Raw genomic sequence first — 20,040 nt, 5'->3', positions numbered from 1 at the left:
ATCTGTTCTTGTAAATCTATGGTCTATCTTAACTACTAAAGACAACATAGTACCACAGAATCAAATGCTTTGAGGGAGGGAGAAGCAAACAACAAAAAACACATTAGTATCCTATGTTGTCTGCACCTATGAGTTAATTTTTTGTTAAATTGTTTGACTATAAAGATGTGATCTGCTCTAGAAAAAAGTTTGCAATAGCTTGCTTTTCCTAAGCCTTCTTAATATTTTCATCTATTGTTATATATAATGTGGAAAATGTGGCAAACCACTCCAGCATCTTTGCCAAGAAAACCCCAAATGGAGTCATGAAAAGTTGGATACTACTGAACATCATCTATTGTACGATACAGTTACATGTGTATAGATCATTTTCAAAGGTTTTATAATGATGAAAAAAATAGGCAGAAAGTCTAGGGGCAAGAGGTTGCAACATAGTGGCTAGTGGCATTAAGGTAGCAAACCATGAGGTCAAGACAGGCAGAACAAGGATGGATTAAGAAACCTAAATGATGATAAGGGCAGGGGGATAAGCACAGTAGACTGTGGAAGGAGAGTAGAATTTCAACATTAAAAATCTTGGAGATGATATGTCAGTGACTTTTTTTTGTATCTCCAGCACTTAATTATTTAATAAATACTTATTGATTGATTGGAAAAATAAATATACTCTGGTTAAGTTTTCAAAAGAAATGGAAACTATCAACAAACACTGGAAAAAACGCACCAACTCACTGATAATAAGAGAAACTCATATTAAAACAACTCTTGAAGACTTTAATCCACACTCAACAAGCTGGAAAAGGTGATTTTTAAAAATTGAAATGATTCAAGTTTGAAGGTCCATGGGATTACAGAAATACTACTATTCTGGGTGGAGCTGTGAATTGGTCCAGTGGCGCTGGAAAACAATTCAATTTGCAGGCGAGCAAAATGATTCAACTGTTCTGGCTCTAGGCCTGCTTGACTGCACTACTGAAGTTCCAGAATAAAAAGGGATTATTATGAATTATGGGCAGCTAGGTGGCGCCATAGTGCATAGAGCGCTGGGCCTGGAGTTAGGAAGACTCATCTTCCTGAGTTCTAATCTGGCCTCAGATTAGATGTGTGACCCTGGGCAAGTCACTTAACCCTGTTTGCCTAAGTTTCCTCACCTGTAAAATGAGTTAGAGAAACGAATTGGCAAACCATTCTGGTACCTTTGCTAAGAAAATCATAAATGGGTTCATGAAGAGAATCAGATGCAACTGAACTGAATGAGTGATAGTTAGATGGACAATTCATTCTTTTTTTTTCCCTTTTTTTTTTGTAAGGCAATGCAGGCAATGGGGTGAAGTGACTTGCGCAGGGTCACACAGCTAGTAAGTGTCAAGTGTCTGAGGCCAGATTTGAACTCAAGTCTTCCTGAAGCCAAGGCCAGTGCTCTATCCACTGTGCTATCTAGCTGCCACTGACAATTCATTCTTAATGTAAAAATGAGCTTATTTTGAAAAATCAAGAAGGACTAGCATTTGAATAATTATTAATAACAATTAAAAACAGTATAATCAGGGGTATCTGGGTTGAGAAGCTGTCACACATATCATAGATCTAATCTACCCCATTTAAATTATAATATAAAACACTTTTCCCTGAAATCCTTTGATTTCTGATTATTTAAAAGGTACTTTGGGATGTTGCATTGCTTCAATATCATTTTTACAAACATCATTTTCATCATTTTCTTCATCATCATGTTCTTCCTCATCACCATCATTACTATACCATGTTCTATAGTTGTGTATGAGTTCTTGGTAGAAGTCTGATAAATTCATTACAGTTTACAGAAATGTTTTTAATTCTTACATTAATCAACCTTGATACAAGTGTTTCAAATTTATATCTAAGAAATGCCACTCAAGTACACATTCTAAGTGGCTAACTGTAGCTAAATACAATATCAAATACAGTTAATTCTCAATCACAAGGGTCAGTTGTGTCCAAACCCAAAATGGCACATAATTTTAAAAAATTATTTGATTTCTAAATAATTTCATACTTATAGAATATAATTTATCTGCTATCCAGGGAATTCATGATATTTTAAACCAAAAACAGAAGTTACACTGTGAAGTTGTCCAGTTCCTAATTCAGTGATGGAAACAGAAATTAGTTCTCAGAAAGAGGCAAAACACCAGTCTAAAGGAAATCCAGCTTCAGTCAAACTAACTGCAGGTTTATATATTCTTGAGGATGTAGAATTAAGTAATAAAGTGTTATAGCCTTTCCTTCTAGCTCATGTTTGACTAGAGTAAATCAAGATTTTAAGTAAAAAACAGAAGTAGTATTGATAATGATAGAAATAAGAATTTGAAAGTAAGATTTGCCACAGAAAAAGTTGCAGGGATAATCTCACCAACAGATAAATGAAAAATTAACTACTGAATAGAATACAAAGTGTTAGACTTCAAAACAATAAAACTATTATATTAGAAAAAGTACTAAAACACCAAAAAGCTTTTAAAGAAATTATTCTTTTCATGTTACAATACATATGGAATGAATACCAGCCACTACGAATATTAGAAAGCTAAGTGAAAAGTTATTAGAGAATTTTAGATTTTTTTAAAGAATCTTCTTTCTAACCAAGAATTATTAATATCAAGTAATTGCCTTCAATTGGAGAAAAAGTCAATCTACTAAAGACAAAGGTGCTACAACAAGAAAGCAACAATCCAGGAGCACATCCAAATTATGGGAACTGTATCCTCCCTCAAAGCAACAGTTACATGCAGGCAGAAAGAAGAAGCATCACCTTGGTCAGCAAATGAGAAGGTTTTCCTGCAATGTTTCTCAGAAGGAGGGAGGTTTCCCTGTCCAGATAGGAGTGCTTGTGCAGAAAGAGAGAAAAAAAGGCAAAAGGAGTCAGTGTAGGCTTTGTGTGCTTAAAAAAACTGAGTAAATATAAAACAGACAAAGGAAGAATGTCCTTTCAGTTCCCTCTACTTCTAAACTAACAGAGACAAAAATCAGGCAGTTTCCAGATAACAGCCACTGCTGCTTCCTACTCACTTTAAGAAAATGTAGATTACCCTAAAGGTCACAGGGCAAATAACTGATTATCCTCTGATACTGTTTTTGAGTACTATATCCACATAGTACAAATATGTATATGCTGAAAAATAACGGCAATAAATTGAAATTTTAAGAATCTTTCAGAAATATTTATGATTACTTGAAGTCCCATGGTTAAAGGAGAATCCAAGTCCTTGACTTCCCTTTCTAATGAACAGTTAATAGAACTGTTTTATTTTAAACTATCCTATAATTTAAGGCTGCCTTCCCCAATAAAACTGCAATGAGTTTATATTTTTATTCTCTTGCTACTTTTTAATGTATGTTGCAAGAGTGATTGATTTCATTGTAAAGTAATCAATATCATAATGTACCTGGTCATGGACTCTCTCTCTGTTTCTGCATGTATTATGTATATATAGTAAACTAACATCAAAAACTCAAACTATAAAAAAATGGAAATTCCTTAACTTTTTTCCTTGAAAAAAGTTTTCTATCTCCTCTTAAAAAGATATTTAAAGATATCTAAAAATTTCCCTAAAAACCTATACTTATCAAAACACAACACTCACAAGATGGAGCAGTAGAAAGACAGCTGGATTTGGAGTCAGAAGACCCAAGTTCAAATCCTGGCTCTGATACCTACTGCCTGTGTGACCTGCAGCAAGATAAACTTCTTTATGTATAAAAACAAAGGTTTGAGCCAGATGACATCTGAGATCCTTTCCAGCTCTAGATGTATGAGCCTTTCACACCTAAATTGGTTTTTGTAGAATTCCTCAACTTATTTAGATGGCTCAATCATCTCTACCCCAGAACCCTACTGTGGATCACTGCCTTTCCATTTTCTGTCTTTTCATCCAATACAGTTCTTATACTTTTTTCTCCTAGTCAATGGGTATGGACCACATAGAGGATGAAATGTACTATTTCAAAAAATTTTTTTTTTTTTTACTGTTGTCTTTTCGTTTTACCTTCATTTCTGAATATATACCTCCCCCAGATTTCATTACCAAATAAGGGATAGAGAGAGCATAGAAGATAAAATTGTCATTTGAATTACACTAAATCAAAAAGCTTTTGCACAAGCAATATCAAGTTAGAATTAAAAAGAAAACAGTTAAGTAGAACAAAAAAATCTTTGCAGCAAATTTCTCTGAGAAAATTCTGATATACAAGATATAGAGGGAACAGTTATAAGTAAGATCAAGGTATGAACAGGCTGTTTTCTAAAGAAGAAATGCAGGCCATCAACAATTATATCAAAAATGCTCCGAATCACACAGAATAAGAGAAAACACAAAACAACTGTTAAACTTCTACATCATACACATCAGACTGGCAAAGATAAAGAAGAAAATGGCAATTGTTGGAGGAGACAGGGGAGGATAGGCACAATGGTACAATATTAGTGGAGCTGTGAATTGTTCCAACTGTTCTGATAGAAATTTAGAAATGTACTAAAAAAATCACTAAAATATATACTCTTTGAACCCAGTGATACCACTCTCTGCCACATGCATGCACAAACATATGAACAAAAAGATCAGACAGAGGGAAAAGACCCATATGTATGAAAATACCTATAACAGTTCTTTTTTGTTGCAACAAAGAACAAGAAACAAAGTGGATGCCTATCAATGAGGAATGGCTAAACAAATAGTGTTACCTGTTGTACTGTAATATATTTAGAACACTATAATGTGCTATTACATTGTAAGAAATTATGAATGTGATAGATTCAGAGACATCTCGGAAAACCTGTATGAACTAATACAAAGTGAAGTGAGCAAAAAACAGGAGAACGATTTAAACAGTGTAAAGGAAAATTACTTTGAAAGACTTAAGAACTCTGGATTGATATAATGCCCCCCTCTCAGAACTCTAGGAGATTAATTATGAAGAATACTTCTCATATCTTGGCAGAGAGGCAGTGGACTAGAGGTGCAGAATAAAATATACATTCTTAGACATGGCCAAAATGTTTTGCTTTGTTTGATTACGTTTATTTATTACAAGGGAAGGCTTCCGCTTTTTTTCGGTAGTGGTAGTTGGGGGGATGGTGGGTCATGATAGTGTCAAAAGAAAAAGGAAAAAAGTGTCAATGAAACATTAAAAAAACACACGCACACACACAGAAAGGAAGAAACAAAGGGGAACTTTGGGAGAGGACCCAGACAAGCCGAGCAGTTTTGTTACTACTACTGTTTGATAAAAAACACATCTGTAATAGAAGTTTAGTTTCACATATAATCCTCTTCTGTTCTTCTTTGTATATTGAAACGTTCATATTTGTTGATGCTTGCTAAATTCACAGCAAAAATTAAAATATATATGTATGTATGAATTGTATATATTCCTTTCCTGCCCCAAATAGCAAACCATCCTTATAGTAAGGGTTAAAAAAAAAAGGGAAAAGAGCTGAAGAGTAAAATTATTTTATATAAACATTTGAAAAACTACGTGATTCTTACCATCCTCCGTTTCCTTTCCCACAACTACACTATCATCAGTGCAAAAGTAGAATGATGCTGCAATGGACTTCAGGCTGTTTTGTCTGTTTTGGTCTTTGCTGTGAGCAAAATATTCATCACCTTGCAACCAATCTTTTGGTAATGAGCCTCTCCATACTTAGCCAATCTGGTCCTCAAATGTCACAAGGCCTATATTTAAAGCCCATCAAGCTTGGTAGAAAACTCTGATTTTTGCTTGATTTTAAGAAATGAAGAAAACTTTTTGTTCAGGCTTGTTTTATGCAATTACACACATGTAAATAAGATCACAAGGTCTACTAAATTCAGAAGAGAGTATTGAACCCAAGTCTTCTTAACTCCAAGGCCAGCTATTCTATTTATTGCCCTCTGATACCTCTTAAACAAAAAAAGTAAGTTTATTAATATTGATGGTATCATCATATTACAAACAAATCCAAGCATCATTTTCAGTTTCTTGTACACTGTTTTTCCTTAAAATCTTCTCAAATGATTTGCTAGATTAGCCCGCAAATTCCATAATTTCTTTCTGGTCAGTGAAATAACAAATACAGTAGATATTACTTGACCACCAGGGGGCAATAATATGTAATTTATGCTTGAGAGACTCAGTAATACTGATCATAAAGTTATGTACTAAATACTAAAAGAGGTAAATAGTTTAAGAGAAGAAATCATAATAGATGCAGTAATAGAGAGTACCAAACAATGAAGCCAATACCATCTTCTTAGTAACCCAGGCTCACCACTTCAGAATCACCCTAAATTCCTCTTTCCTCATCTTTTGTATCCCTCTTTCTCTTCACATACACCTCTCATCCAGACTACTGCAATGGCTTATTGATTGTTCTTTCTGCTTCTACTATCCTCCACAGAGCTGCCAAAGTGATCATCCTTAAGCACAAGGCTGACCAGATCACTCCTGTAACTCCAGTGGCTCCCCAGTGCTCCTAGGAAGAAACAAACTCCTTTGTCTGGCATTTAAAAGCTTTTATAACCTCACCCCAACCTACCCTTCCATCATTAAAAGTTAGCCCTGCTCCTGCACGTAATCCAGGCATTCTGGCCTTCTTACTATTCCTCAGACACGGCATTCCAAATCCCATCTAAGTTCTGCAAAGGCTGCCCATCATACTTGGAATGTTCTCTTTCCCATTCATAATTGCCTTGAAGACTCATCTCAAGAACTACTTTCTATATGGCTTTCTAACCCACCCCAGCCCTGCCCACACTGTTAGTGACCTCTCAAGCAAAATCACTTTCTATCTATTTTGTACATGCTTATATGTGGGCAATAAGCAGAATGTGAGCTCTCTGAGGGCAAGGTTTGTTTCACTTTTTTTTCCATTTCTACCACCTAAGTAGAGAGCCTGGTACCTAGAAGGAACTTAATAACCGCCTGTTAAAAGGGTGCTGGATTTGAAGTCAAAGGACCCGGGTTCAAATCTTTTTACTACTATAACCATGGCCAAATCACTAAACATCTCTGGGCCTTGGTTTCCTCAACTACAAAATGAAATGCTCCTCCTTGGGTCTCACAGGATACAACATCTCTGTCTGCCAGGAAGCATGAGGTTCAGCCTTCAATAGTCTGTCTCTCTTAATGACCGTCTCTCCAGCCACTGATATTCTGCCTAGATTCACCACTTAATAGTCAACATATTTCCCTTCCCTTATACTTGCCCTGTACCAGTGATCCTGAACCTCCAGTTGCAGATGTACAAACCCCATTCTCCTCCCTGGACATCTTTGACTCCTTCATGCCCATCCATTGCACCTATTTCCCCAAAAGGTCCCATTCCATTCTGCCTGCCTCTTTCACTGTGCCCTCTGGAATTCCGGCTTCATAATAAACACATTTCTTTTCATCTCAAAACTCTTTCTCACTTAATCATCTCTAACTGAATATTCCATTATTATCGTAAACTCAACATGTCCAAAACAAAACCCATTATATTTTCCCCAAACTATCTCCCTTCTAAATTTTCCTAGCACTGTAGAGGGCACTACCATTCTTAGTTACCCAAGTCTGTAACATCAGTGCCATATTTGACTCCTCAACTGTCATTCACTCAAAATATCCAGTCTATTGGCAGATCTTGTCATTTCTACCTTCATATCATTTCTTTTATACATTTATTTCTCTCTAATCATAGAGATAACCTCAGGGCTTCATCATCTCTTGCCTGGACTACTGCAATAGACTTCTAACTGGTCTCCCTGCCTCAAGTCTTTCTTCATTCCAATCCATTCTCTCTTTAGCTGCAAAGGTGATTTTTCTAAAAAGTAGGTGTGACCATATTATCACTCCCATGCTTAATGAGCTCCAGTAGCTCCCTATTGCCTCCAAGATCAAATATAAAGTCCTCTGGCATTTAAAGCTCTTCATAATCTGGCCCTCTCTCACCTTTCTACCTCATTCTTAACTCTTCTTTGCTCCGTGATCTACTTACACTGGCTTACTTGCTCCCTGGAAAATACCATTCTATCTCCAGCATCTGTGCCTCTGCACTGGTTGTTGCCCATTGCTTAGGATGCTCTCTCTCCTTACATCTAACTCTTAATTTCCCTGGACTCCTTTAAGTCTCAACTCAAATCTTACCTTCTGCAAAAAGCCTTTCCTGGTCCCTTCTATGCTGCTAATGTTTTCTCCTTTTAATGTTATTTTTCATCTATTCTGTATGTATCTTGTATATACAGATTTATTTGCATGTTGTCTTATATTAGAATAAGCTGCCTGAGATTAAAGGCTATTTTTACTTTTTTTTTTGTAACCCTTGCAGCTAAGCACAGTGCTTGGCATACACTAAAGTGCTTAACAAATGTTAACTACTGACCTAATTTCAAAAAGTAACCTTGAAAGGAAGCATTAAATGAGTTGAATAAAATAATTTCTGTATAAATGCTTTCTTTCAATAAAAGTCTAGAGGACATTAGTCAAAACATTTTATTTTTGGAACTACTTATTTATTAGTACAAACTAATTAGAATGCTGCACTTACATTACTCACCAAGGACACATTAGGCCATCACAAGATAATGACAGAGTAAAAGATAAGGAAATACATTTGAAGAGGAGAGCAAAGCTGATTCTATTTTTCAGCAAAGCACCAGAATTAAGGAGGCAGTAATTTCACTCAAATCATCCAGCTGAATTGTAGTATAACCTTAAATTAACTGATTGGATCAATACGTACACCTAATCGTTTTCTTTTCTCCCCTTATGTTCAAAATAATAATTTTTAAAAAGCTAGAAGGTAGCATGTGGTATCATGTTTTCATAAAAGTGGTAAGTAGCCTAGTAATAGCATTTCTCTATTTAAAGATATGCCATGATATTTGTATTTTTTTATATCATTACTTTCTTTTTTAAATGAAAAGATATTGTACACCAAAATAATTGCAGCTCACTTATTATGACATGTATAAACAGATTAAAAAACGTGCATTACCAGACAATGCATCTCAACATCAGTGTGAGTTAGTGGCGTCACTCTTCATTGATATATAAATAGGGGCTCACAGACATGGTCACACAGTAACTTACAGGAGTTAGCTCAGTCTCTTCTCCCATGAAGTCAACATGACACTGGGCTTCCTCGCTGGAACGTCCCACAGGACTAAAATGCTGTGAGAATGCAGGAGGGAGAAAATGACAGATATGGAGAGGTGGAAAAAGACATGTTTTTGTTATCATGTAGGAAGAAAGGAAAATGAATACTAAAAGGAATAGGAAATGAAAATAAATGTCCTGTATGGATGTAATGATCTTTATTCTTATGTAAAAACAAAAACCTGAGTTAAAATCATATGATTATATATCTCTTCCCTTTCATTTTCAATACTATCACTAAATCATCTCAGGACTTTATCACTTCATGAATAGACAACTGTAAAAGGTTATTAACTCATCTCACTATTTCTAGTCTTTCTGCCATTCAATACATCTTGTACACTGATACTCATCTTTCTAAAATACCAATTTCTTCATGCTACTCAGCTGTTCAAAAGCCTTGACTGATTCAATACCGATAAGATAAAACCCAAACTCCTAAGTTTGAAATCCAAGACTCTCTATAACCCAATCCTACCCTACCTAATTAATCTCCCCCAAATTAGACCTTGTTTCCATAGGACAGGCCACGGTCAATTTCACCTTAACTTCATGCTGTTCATTTAGCAAATTCTCCCACTCTGAGCAAATCTCACCTACCTTCAGAATCATCCTCAGGTCTTACTTTTGTAACCACCAGATATCTTTCACTGTTATTTATTTCATATAGTATGTGTGTCCTTTCTCCCTAATTACTTATATGTCATAACTTAGACACCATTATTGTATAAATAAGCAAAACAACTATTATTGGAGTATTGTGGTGCTATTCTATAGCATTATGCACTCTGATGAGTGCAGCATATCTGATGTTGCTTACATACTTGTCAAATGAACAATAGGACTATATATCTTTAGGCCACCATTATTCAGTAGTATTAGGTGCACCCTCAGAATTACACTGAAAAGTATAGAAAGAGTGGGAGGAGTGTATATAAACATCATTATAAACATTTCTATAAATCTTTGAATATCGGCTTTAGATCTGAGGTATCAGTTTCCTTCTGGGCAGGACCTGCAGTTTCCCTAGTGTAGGAAACTCCTGGTGAAGAAATACTCTTTACCAAATGCAGGTCAACACATCAAATGCAATTTAGAGCTTTAAGAGAGTTCCAGGGTTCCTGAGGGGTGAAGTGACTTCTCTGGCATGACAGTGCCAGGCTGTAAGAGATCAGTTTTATCTACCATGCCATTCTGCATCTCACAAAGAATCTCATCAGTATGTAATTTAAAAAAAGAATAGTAATATATAAAGGGAACAGATTATATAGCTTAAGTTAGTTTCCCAAACAGTGTTCAATAAAACTTTAATGTTTCATGCAATATATATTTTTTTAAAAGTTAGTGTAAGTCAGAGAACAGGAGAAAAGGGGTGAGGAACAAAACAGACTAAATAATATTAAGTATATAAAACATAAATCATAGGATTTAGGTCTTAAGAGAACTTAGAAGTAACAAGTCAATTCCTCATTTAATAGAAGAGGAAACAGACTCAAAGATAAATTACCTATCTAGGTAATAAATAGCACAGCCTACATTTGAACCTGGGTCTTTTAACTTGAAATTCAGTGTTTTCCATAATGCCATACTGGCAAGTTGCCAATAGGGGTGGAATGAGCAGGACTGAGACAAGAAAATAAGATGGAGATGGCAGGCAAAAAAACCATGTAACTAGAATAAGAAGAGAAATATAGACTGGGAAAAAATGTTCACTACAAATAGTTCAGATAAAGGTAGGAAAACCAAGATATAGAAAAAAGATTCAAATATCTATAAGTCAAAGACTATAAGCAATTTTCAAAAGAAGAAATGCAAACTCTCAACAATATAAAAGTGTTCTAACTTATTAATAAGATGAATGCAAAACAAATCAACTCAGGTTTCACTTTACTCCTAGAAAATTGGAAAAGATGACAAAGGACAGAAACAATCTATGTGGGGAGATAAGCAACCTAACATAATGTTGGTGTGAGTTGTTTCAACTGCATTGGAAAAAATCTGAAATTATGGAAGAAAAGTGGTTAAGTTGTTTGTACCTTTTTTTTTTTTGGCTAGGCAATGGGGTTAAGTGACTTGCTCAGGGTCACACAGCTAGTGAGTGTCAAGTGTCTGAGGCTGGATTTGAATTCAGGTCTTCCTGAATCCAGGGCTAGTGCTCTATCGACTGCGCCATCTAGCTGCCCCTGTTTATACCTTTTGACCCTGTAGTATAACTTCTGAGTGTATATCCCAAGATGATCGAAGACAGAGAGAAGGGTCCTACATGTACCAAAATATTCAAGCAGCACTATTTGTGTCAGTATAAAACCAGAAACAAAGTGAGTGATTTATCAATTGTGGAATAGCTAAGCAGATTTTAGTATATGAATGTAATGATGTATTATTAACTGTTAGAAATCCTATGAGAAACTCTGAAAACTTAGGAAGGTTTATTTGAAATAATGAAGAAGAAAATAAGCAGAGCCAAGAGAAGAATGGTAGAAAATAACAGGAAGGACATGATAATTTGGATCAGTGCAATGCTCAACCTTGACTATAGAGTATTGATAAAATACACCTACCACCTCTAGGCATACAATGTGTAGAATGAGGCACAGCTTGTCCAACTTGTTTGACATTTGTTTTTTGCTTAGCTATGGCTTCATTATAAGGGAGTTAGATGTTCATTATATATTCTACGTTGGTGGGAAGTGACAGCAACATAAAAACAACCACCACCACCCAAAAGCTGCAATGTAAAATTTAAAATAAATATTTAAAAACCAAAATAAGCAGTGAGTTTAAAAACAAAAAGCAAACCAACAAAAACCCAAACATAGTGCCTTTTCACTTTCTGGAAGCAGAGGTCTTCCTGACAAAAGGTTCAGTGAGAGATCATTACTCCACGGCAGGGTACTTGGCTTCAGGAAGTTTGTAGGTGTCACCTATTGCACAACTTCCTGTGATATGTTGCAGCAACCCCATTAGATCATTAAATTAAGGGCAGAGATTGTGGCCTCTTCTAAAAATAATTAAAAATCTGTGCCCTTTCCACCTAACGGAGTGTCTTGCACATTGTACTCTTCCAAGGGGCTACTAATAATATGAGCCTGGAGCTCTGGAGAGAGATTAAGCGGGATATAGAGATTAGAGAATCATGGGCATAATTAGGCTGATGAGAGAGTTCTAGTTCTGTTTCCATTTATTTGTTTATTTTGTATAATTTGGGTACATGTGACGTGTCAAAATCCCAAATATGTCCCTGTGGTTATCAAAATGAAAGTTCACTAGATCCCCTATGCTGTCTGCTATCTCTAGCTTGGATTTGGTCACTGCTTTAGTTGCCCTTTATGACTGAAGACCTGATTGTCCCTTCTATCTTCTCTGGTATCGTTGTTGTCCTAAGGCTTCCTTTGCTAAGCCCTCAAAATCCTCTAGGGGCAAAAAGATCGTCAAAATGAAGGTGCACACAAAAAAGTCGCAAGTTTCTCTTGGCAGACTAATGCATAGGAAAGGGAAAATTGTAGAAGATTCTAAGTTTTTTTTTTTTTTTTTTACTATAATGAAATACATTAAGAAATTTGAGGACCATAAAAAAGATTTATGGTTCTAAAATTCCAGTCCTCATTTTATATCTTAGAAATAAAGTAATGAACTTAACACAATAACTGTATGATTATTCATAGCTCATTTGCAAACCAAAATATAAAAAAAAACATTTTCTGCAGGATATTAACCACTAATTGTCATCTAACCCAATTTGTTGTGTCTGACATTTCAGGACCCCATAGACAATACTGTCCATGAGGTTTTCTTGGCAAAGATCTGGAATGGTTTCCCATTTCCTTCTCCAGTGCATTGAGGCAAACAGATGTTAAATGACTTGCCCAGCTAATACACATAGCTAATAAATATATGAGGCCGGGTTTGAACTCAGGTCTTCCTGATTCTAGGCCTAGCACTCTCTCCACTGAGCCACCTAGCTGCCTCCAATTATCCTTCCCCAACTCTTCAAGTTAGAATGGCATATATTCAGAAAGTTATATTGAAGTGATTATTCTTGTTTTGGGGTGGGGTGAAGAAGGAGAAAGACTTTTTAAATGGGAGAAAAGAACTTAATTCATCCACTGCCTAAGCTAACTACAAATAGCTTCCTTATGATACTCCAGATGCAATCACTATTAAAGTACAACACTTTAGGTTAATCTACCAGGGGTTCTTAAACTGGAGTCCAAGAACTTACTTTTTAAGAAACAAATTTTGATAACTGTACTTCAATACAATTGCTTTCCTTTGTTAATTCTACATATTTCATTCTATGCATTTAAAAACATAACTGAGGGAGTCCACAGACTTTACCAGATTGTCAAAGAGGCAATAGTACACAAAAACCCTTGATCTAAAGGTTTCTAAAGTATTAAAAATGAGGTACATATTGTGCAATTATCTTTTAACTTTAAAAAAAAATTTAAATGGGTACTAGGAGTATCAGAAAGATTTCCTTTGCCAAGATGCCTGCTTGCCTACCTGAATGAAATCAGAAAGCTTAGCTCCCCAACAGAACTTACTCCAACAAAAACCTAGTAATCTGATAATCGCACCAGAGTAAATAATGATCAAGAAGCCCCAAAAGAAACTATATTAAGTGACTTTTCGACTGCATGAGAAGTCATCCAGAATCCCACAGTCAACAGGAAAAGCTGCCAGAAAAGTCAGTGTCAGAATAGGCAAAAAAAAAATAGCCATGTTCCAGAGGGACCAGAGACACTTCTGTATTGTAAAGAGCCAGATCTGAGGGCATCCTGGGGAAAAAAGGGTTGGGCTGAATGTTCAGACCTGGCAGTCACTGAGAGTGTCTGTGAGCTATGAGGCCAAGGGCAGCAGACCCCAGACCCAGGGCTCTAAGGACGTGAGACACTCAGCTCAGGAAGCCAGGCAACCCAGATCCAAGTTGAGCAGGGCCCACCATCAGTACATATGGAGCTGGAGACTAGCCCGAATTCATGAACTAAGGCTGGAAAAATGGATAAACACAAGAAGATTCAGACCACTATAAAGAATTATAATAGATACAGAGATACTTTCCCACAGGGCTTATATGAATATCTAGAAGAAATGAAAAAGATATGAGTGAAATAAAAATTTCTAAGGTTGAGAATGAAACAAAAATAAGTGGCTTAGAACAAAATATGCTTACCTTACTTAAGTAATAGATACCTTCAAAAGTAGAATAGATCAAAGAGAAATCAATGACCACCATAAATGAATGCCATGTGAGCAAGAAATATTAAAAAACTGAAAAACAGAAGAAACTTTAAGGAATATGATATAAAAACTGACCTAGAAAAACATGATTAAAAAAAGCCTGAACCTTCTATTTCAAGAAATCATAAATAAAAACTGTACAGATCAATTAAAAACAGAGTGCAAAATGAAAAGAAAGAATCTACCACTAACCTTCTGAAAGGAACCTCAAAAAGAATAATCTTTGGCTTTTGTCATAGCCAAAGTAGTTCAAGTACCAAGGCACCACAGTCAGGATCAAATAAGACCAATCAGCTTCTACTATAAATGAGAGATGTTGGAATATAACATCCCAAAAGACAAAAAAGTTAGGCTTAAAAGACTCATGATGGAAAATGCTATCCACATCCAGAGAAAAAAGAACTGATGGAGTCTGAATGAAGATTGAAGCACATTATTTTTCCCTTTTATTCTGTTTCTTTCACAATGTGATTAATGTGGAAATATGTTTAACATGATTGTACATGTATAAACAAAATCAGATCGCTAGCCATTTTGGGAAGGGGGTGGAAGGGAGGGAGAAAAATTTGGAACTCAAAATCTTATAAAAGAAAAAGAATGTTGAAAACTATCATTACATATAATTGTGGGCTCTTTCCTCTTTTCCCTCTATACTACTTCACTGGATGATCTCATCAGCTCCCAGAGATTTTAATTGCCATCTCTGCTTATGAATCTCAAATCTATCTATCCTGCCCCAACCTCTCCATTGACCTTCAACTTCAGCATTTCCAATTGCCTCTCAGACATCTAGAACAGGATATTTAGTAGACATCTTAATGGAACTCATTTTCTTTCTTTCCCCCCAAACCCTGCCTAACTCCTACCTTTCCTATTACTGTGAAGAGCTTCACCACCCCTCCCAATCCCTCAGGCTCACAACCTGGGAGTTATCCTAAACTTCTCACTATTTCTCACTCCAAGCTTTTGCCAAGGTCTGTTGATTTCACCTTTGCAACATCTCTTGAATACATGCCCTTCTTTCCTCTGATACTTCCATCATTCTAGTGAAGGCCTTCATCATCTTACACATGGACTATTGCAATAGTCTACTTGTGGATCTGCCTGCCTAAAGTCTCTCCCCATTCTAATGGAGCTTTCATTCAGTCACTAAAGTGAATTTCCTAAAGTACAAGTCTAACCATGTCATCCCACTATTCAATAAACTTGCTTCCAGGATCAAATACAAAATCCTCCATTTGGAGTTCAAAGCCCTTCATAACCTAGTCCCCTTCTGCCTTTCCAGTCTTCTTACACTTTACTCCCAGATGCATACCCTTTGATCCAGTGACACTGGTTTCCTTGCTGTTCCATAAACAAGATACTCTATCTCTCAGTTCCAGGCATTTTCTCTGGCTATCTCATATCCCTGGAATGATCTCCCTACTCATCTCTACCTACTTGTTTCCTTTAAGTCCCAACTAAAATTTCATCTTCTACAGGAAACCGTTCCCAACTTCTCTTAATTTTACCGCCTTCCCTCTGTTAATTATTTCCTATTTATACCATATATAGCTTGTTTTATATATATTTGTTTGCATATTGTTTACCCTGTTAAGACTGTAAGCTCCTTGAAGGCAAAGCCTGTTTTTTATTCTTCTTTAAAAAATCTCCAGCACTTAGCATAGAGCCTGGCACAATGTAGGTGCTTAATAAATGTTTACTGATTGATTAATTAAGGGTGCAGTCATCAGAAGAACCTCATTCTTATCTGAAAGGACAAGGGGAAGTTGAACACACACACAAAAGTCTGCTGTAGAAATACATTAAATTCAAAAGGCAAGCTGGTAAAAATAGAGGAAGAATGGTATGGTTAAAAGGGAGGACAATATCAGGAAGGGAAGAATCCAAAATTAAAAAAAAAAATCCTGATCATGAAGAGGTGATTTAAAGGGGGGAAGAAAAAAAAGAATTGGAAACTAAGAGGATAAACATCAGTTGGAGAATGCCTGAATAAAATGAAGTTTATAAATATAATTATTACAGTGTAAGAAATGATCAAAGAAACAATTTCAGAGAATCCTGGGAAGTAGGAACTGATACAAAATGTAGTAAACAGAACCAGGAGAACAATTCATACAATAAAAAAAAAAATGCAGTAAAGAAAAACTACTTTGAAAGACTTAAGAACTCTGATCACAACAATGACTTTCTAGAGGATCTGTGATGAATCATGTTATCCACTTCCTTCCTGACAGAGGTAACGGACTCAAGGTGAGGGAGTATACATTTTTGGATTGGACCACTGTGGATTTGTTTTCCTTGAATGTATTTATTTGTTATAAAGGTTTTCCCACCCTATTTTTAATGGGTAAGGGGAAGGATTAGAAAGAAGGGTAGCAATGGTGAAGGCAAAAAAAAAAAAAAGAAAGAAAGAAAAGAAAAAAGAGGCAGGCTCTTGAAACATTTTTAAAAGTGCACAGAATATTATGGAATTAAATTCAAAAGGAAGCACAGACCAGCAGGACAGTTCTGAAAGTAACAGGCTGAATGTGTTTTTTTTTTTTTTTTAAAAGCAAGGATGTAAACAATAGGGATTCATGATTTCATATATAATCCTCATATTCTACTGGGTATGTGGAAGTGTTCATTTTGGGGATATTTGTTAAGTTCAAAATAAAAAATTTTAAATTAAAATAATTATACAGAAATTATACTTTAACAATATGTTAATTGTGAATATTTTATTAAATTTCTTTCCAATCAAATAAATCTTTCATTCACTGATAAAAATATGGAATATTAGGATCTACTGATATAAAAGTGACTGACCTAGGCTAAATCTACTTGGAATTTAAAAATTTTAATAAATATCCCTAATACAAATAATGGAAAAATAAAGAATACTTGTGGTTTAAGCAACAGCAAAGAGATCACACTACAGAGAATTCAGTATCAGACAGCAAAAAATCTGTAGTGGGAACAGCACTACTTTAATGAAAAAAAAATCTAGATAAGGATGTAGATAGCAGCCTCACAAATATTACTGATGGAATTAAGATACTTTAATACTAGCAAACAGTGACCAACTATATAAGATTAAGATCACTGGAAAGATATAGTTCATTTAATGGAAGTATTATACTTGTGATTGTTTAAATGTATTTGCAAGTATAGTCTTAAATTTAAAAAATTTTCTTAGACAAAGTTTGTTTGAACAAGTCTTAAAAAGCATTTCTATTTATTTGTACCACAATTAAATTTAAAAGCAAAATGAATAATTTGTATTAAATTTAGTATACTCTGAAAAGGCACATATACACCCTAAGGTGGGGATGGTGCTCACTCCATGTACCTACGCCAGTTCACACTACCTCCTTGCTGTCTTTTGCACATGATACCATATTCTCCTGACTCGGAACCTTTTTGCTAGCAGTTCCCCATACCTGTGACACTCTCCCCTCCTCCTCATCTTCAGGCTTCCTTGGCTTCCTTGAAGTCTCAGTTAACATCCTACATTCACAAGAAACTCTTCTCAAGTCCTTTTAAATCTTAATGCCTTTCTTCTGAGATTATCCGCAGTTTATCCAGCTTATATCTTATTTACAGTTGTTTGAATGTTGTCCTTCCCATTAGAATAAGAGCTCCTTGAAAGTGGGGGCTTTTTTTTTTTTGCCTTTCTTTGTATCCCCAGCATTGAGTACAATGCCAAGCACATAGTAGATGGTTAGCATATGCCAACTGACTGACTCTTGGGCAAAAAAAAGAGCAGAGATTAAAGATGCTCTCACTTCAAGTTACTTAATACAAACATATTTAATTTGAAACAAAACCAAATTCATTTATTATTTGCTGGACACAGATCTAAGTCAGGAAAATCACAGTAGTTTACTCTCTAACACCATATTTTGCACTTCTATTATACCCTTCTGCATTTAGCACAGTGTCAATTTAGAGAAACTGCTACTTGACACTTGTTAGCTTAAGAGATTACAAACAGAAAAAAAAATTATATTGCCAGGTGCCAAATGGCATCTTCAAATGTATTGTATCTATATTTTGCTTCAGCAAAGTGGGATTTTGTTTGTTTTATTTGGGTGGGATGGGGGGGAGAAAGTAGGGAGGTTTCAGGCCAATGACTCAATGAGGATAGGGAATTTCAAGTGAGGAAACCTTTGTTTTACCGTGTTAACAGACATGATGAAAATAATCTAATTGAATAAAACTAGTTTATTACAACCTTTCTACTTTTTCTCTCTTATTCCCCAATCCTAACTACCTTTCTTCCACACAATGAGTAGGGAGTATGACAGAAGAAATCAAGAAAACATTGGATTCCATTATCACTCCTTAGTGGTATAATGGCAGTAAAATATTAGCTAATATTAGCAACTTGTTCCAAACTCCTACACTGAAAGGAAGCCTGTACTTATTACTTACTGAGGCAGCTACTTCTGGACAGCTCCAGCTATTAAGATTATCTTCTTTATACTGGCCCTAAATTTGCCACTTTGTAGCTTCTAACACAGATTTCTGTCCTGGAGCTACCCAGAATAATTCAAATCCCTATTCCACATGGCAGCTATCTTCAAATATTTGAAATCCTATCACCTTCAATTCTGTTTTTCAGAATATTTTAAAAAAATATACTTTGTTTCTTCAACCAAACTTCACATGGCTCAGCATGTCCTTACCAACCCAGCAGCTACTCCTTGGACATGCTCAAGTGTGTCACAAACTCTTAAAGCATGTTGTTCAGAACTGAAACCAGTACTCCAGATGTCATCTGACCAGTTCAGGGTATGTTAACACAATTACATACTCCCTTGCCCCAACATTATACTCCTATTAATGCCATCTAAAACTACACTAGCTTTTTGGGCAGCCACATAATACTTTTAAGTTGGCAACCAAATAAAACCACAACTCTTTGACATATCAACTTTTAAATTAAATCTCTACAATCTTGTAGTGTGGCTTATTTATTTTTAACTTAAGTTCAAGACATTTGCTTCTACTAAACTTCATCTTGATTTATCTTGCTTTACACTATGGATTTAATGGTTGTTGAAATGAAACACTGTATCAATTGGAAAAGATAATGCAGGGTCTTAGTTATGCTTATGTTTGTGATCTACACATTTAAATACATATACATTCTAAGTCTTTGTTTGAGCCACTGATATAAATAATATTAAGAACAGGGCTGAGGACACAGCCCAGTAGAATGCCACTGAAGACCCACCTCCAGGTTAATTTCAATACACTGAGCCATTAACTGACAACTTTTAGAGACAGTGATGATGATAAACTATGAATATACATAATTGCCCTATCATCCAGCCTACGTTTCTATATCTTGTTCACAGGGGTATCATGAAAAGCTCTTAAAAGTCTTGCTAAAATTCAGATACCCTAAGTCTACATCATTTCCTGGATTTATTAGTGTGAAAATCCTATCAAAGCAAGAAATAAGGTTAGTTTGGCACGATGTTCTCAGTGAACTTATGCTGAATGCTTGAAATGATTACTTTTTTTTTGTTTCCCAAGTAGTACTTATAACCATGCATTTTTAAAATTAATTCTAGAATTTTGCCATGGTTCAACAATAGTTCTATAGTCCAAAAACTACTTGCCTTCTTTCTCCCCTCTCACATTTTG

General features: G+C 35.5%; 1 protein-coding gene across 7 annotated transcripts in view; it reads right to left on the bottom strand.

Annotated features, from left to right (window-relative positions):
- Positions 1-20,040, bottom strand: part of RAPH1 (Ras association (RalGDS/AF-6) and pleckstrin homology domains 1) — a 131,141-nt gene that overhangs the window by 53,886 nt on the left and 57,215 nt on the right. For 6 of the 7 annotated variants that reach the window (XM_027873600.1, XM_027873595.1, XM_027873597.1 and 3 more), the window contains exon 5: positions 9,091-9,171. The exons of the other annotated variant lie outside the window; for it this stretch is intronic. In XM_027873600.1, the coding sequence (XP_027729401.1) occupies positions 9,091-9,171 (81 nt within the window). The remainder of the gene's footprint in view (positions 1-9,090; positions 9,172-20,040) is intronic. 7 annotated transcript variants of the gene reach the window in all.

Source organism: Vombatus ursinus, unplaced genomic scaffold, assembly GCF_900497805.2.
Source record: "Vombatus ursinus unplaced genomic scaffold, bare-nosed wombat genome assembly UNPS02014802.1, whole genome shotgun sequence".
In the NCBI taxonomy this organism is placed as follows: domain Eukaryota; kingdom Metazoa; phylum Chordata; class Mammalia; order Diprotodontia; family Vombatidae; genus Vombatus; species Vombatus ursinus.
Note: the sequence above shows the minus strand (reverse complement) of the source record. Positions and strands in the feature narration are given on the sequence as shown.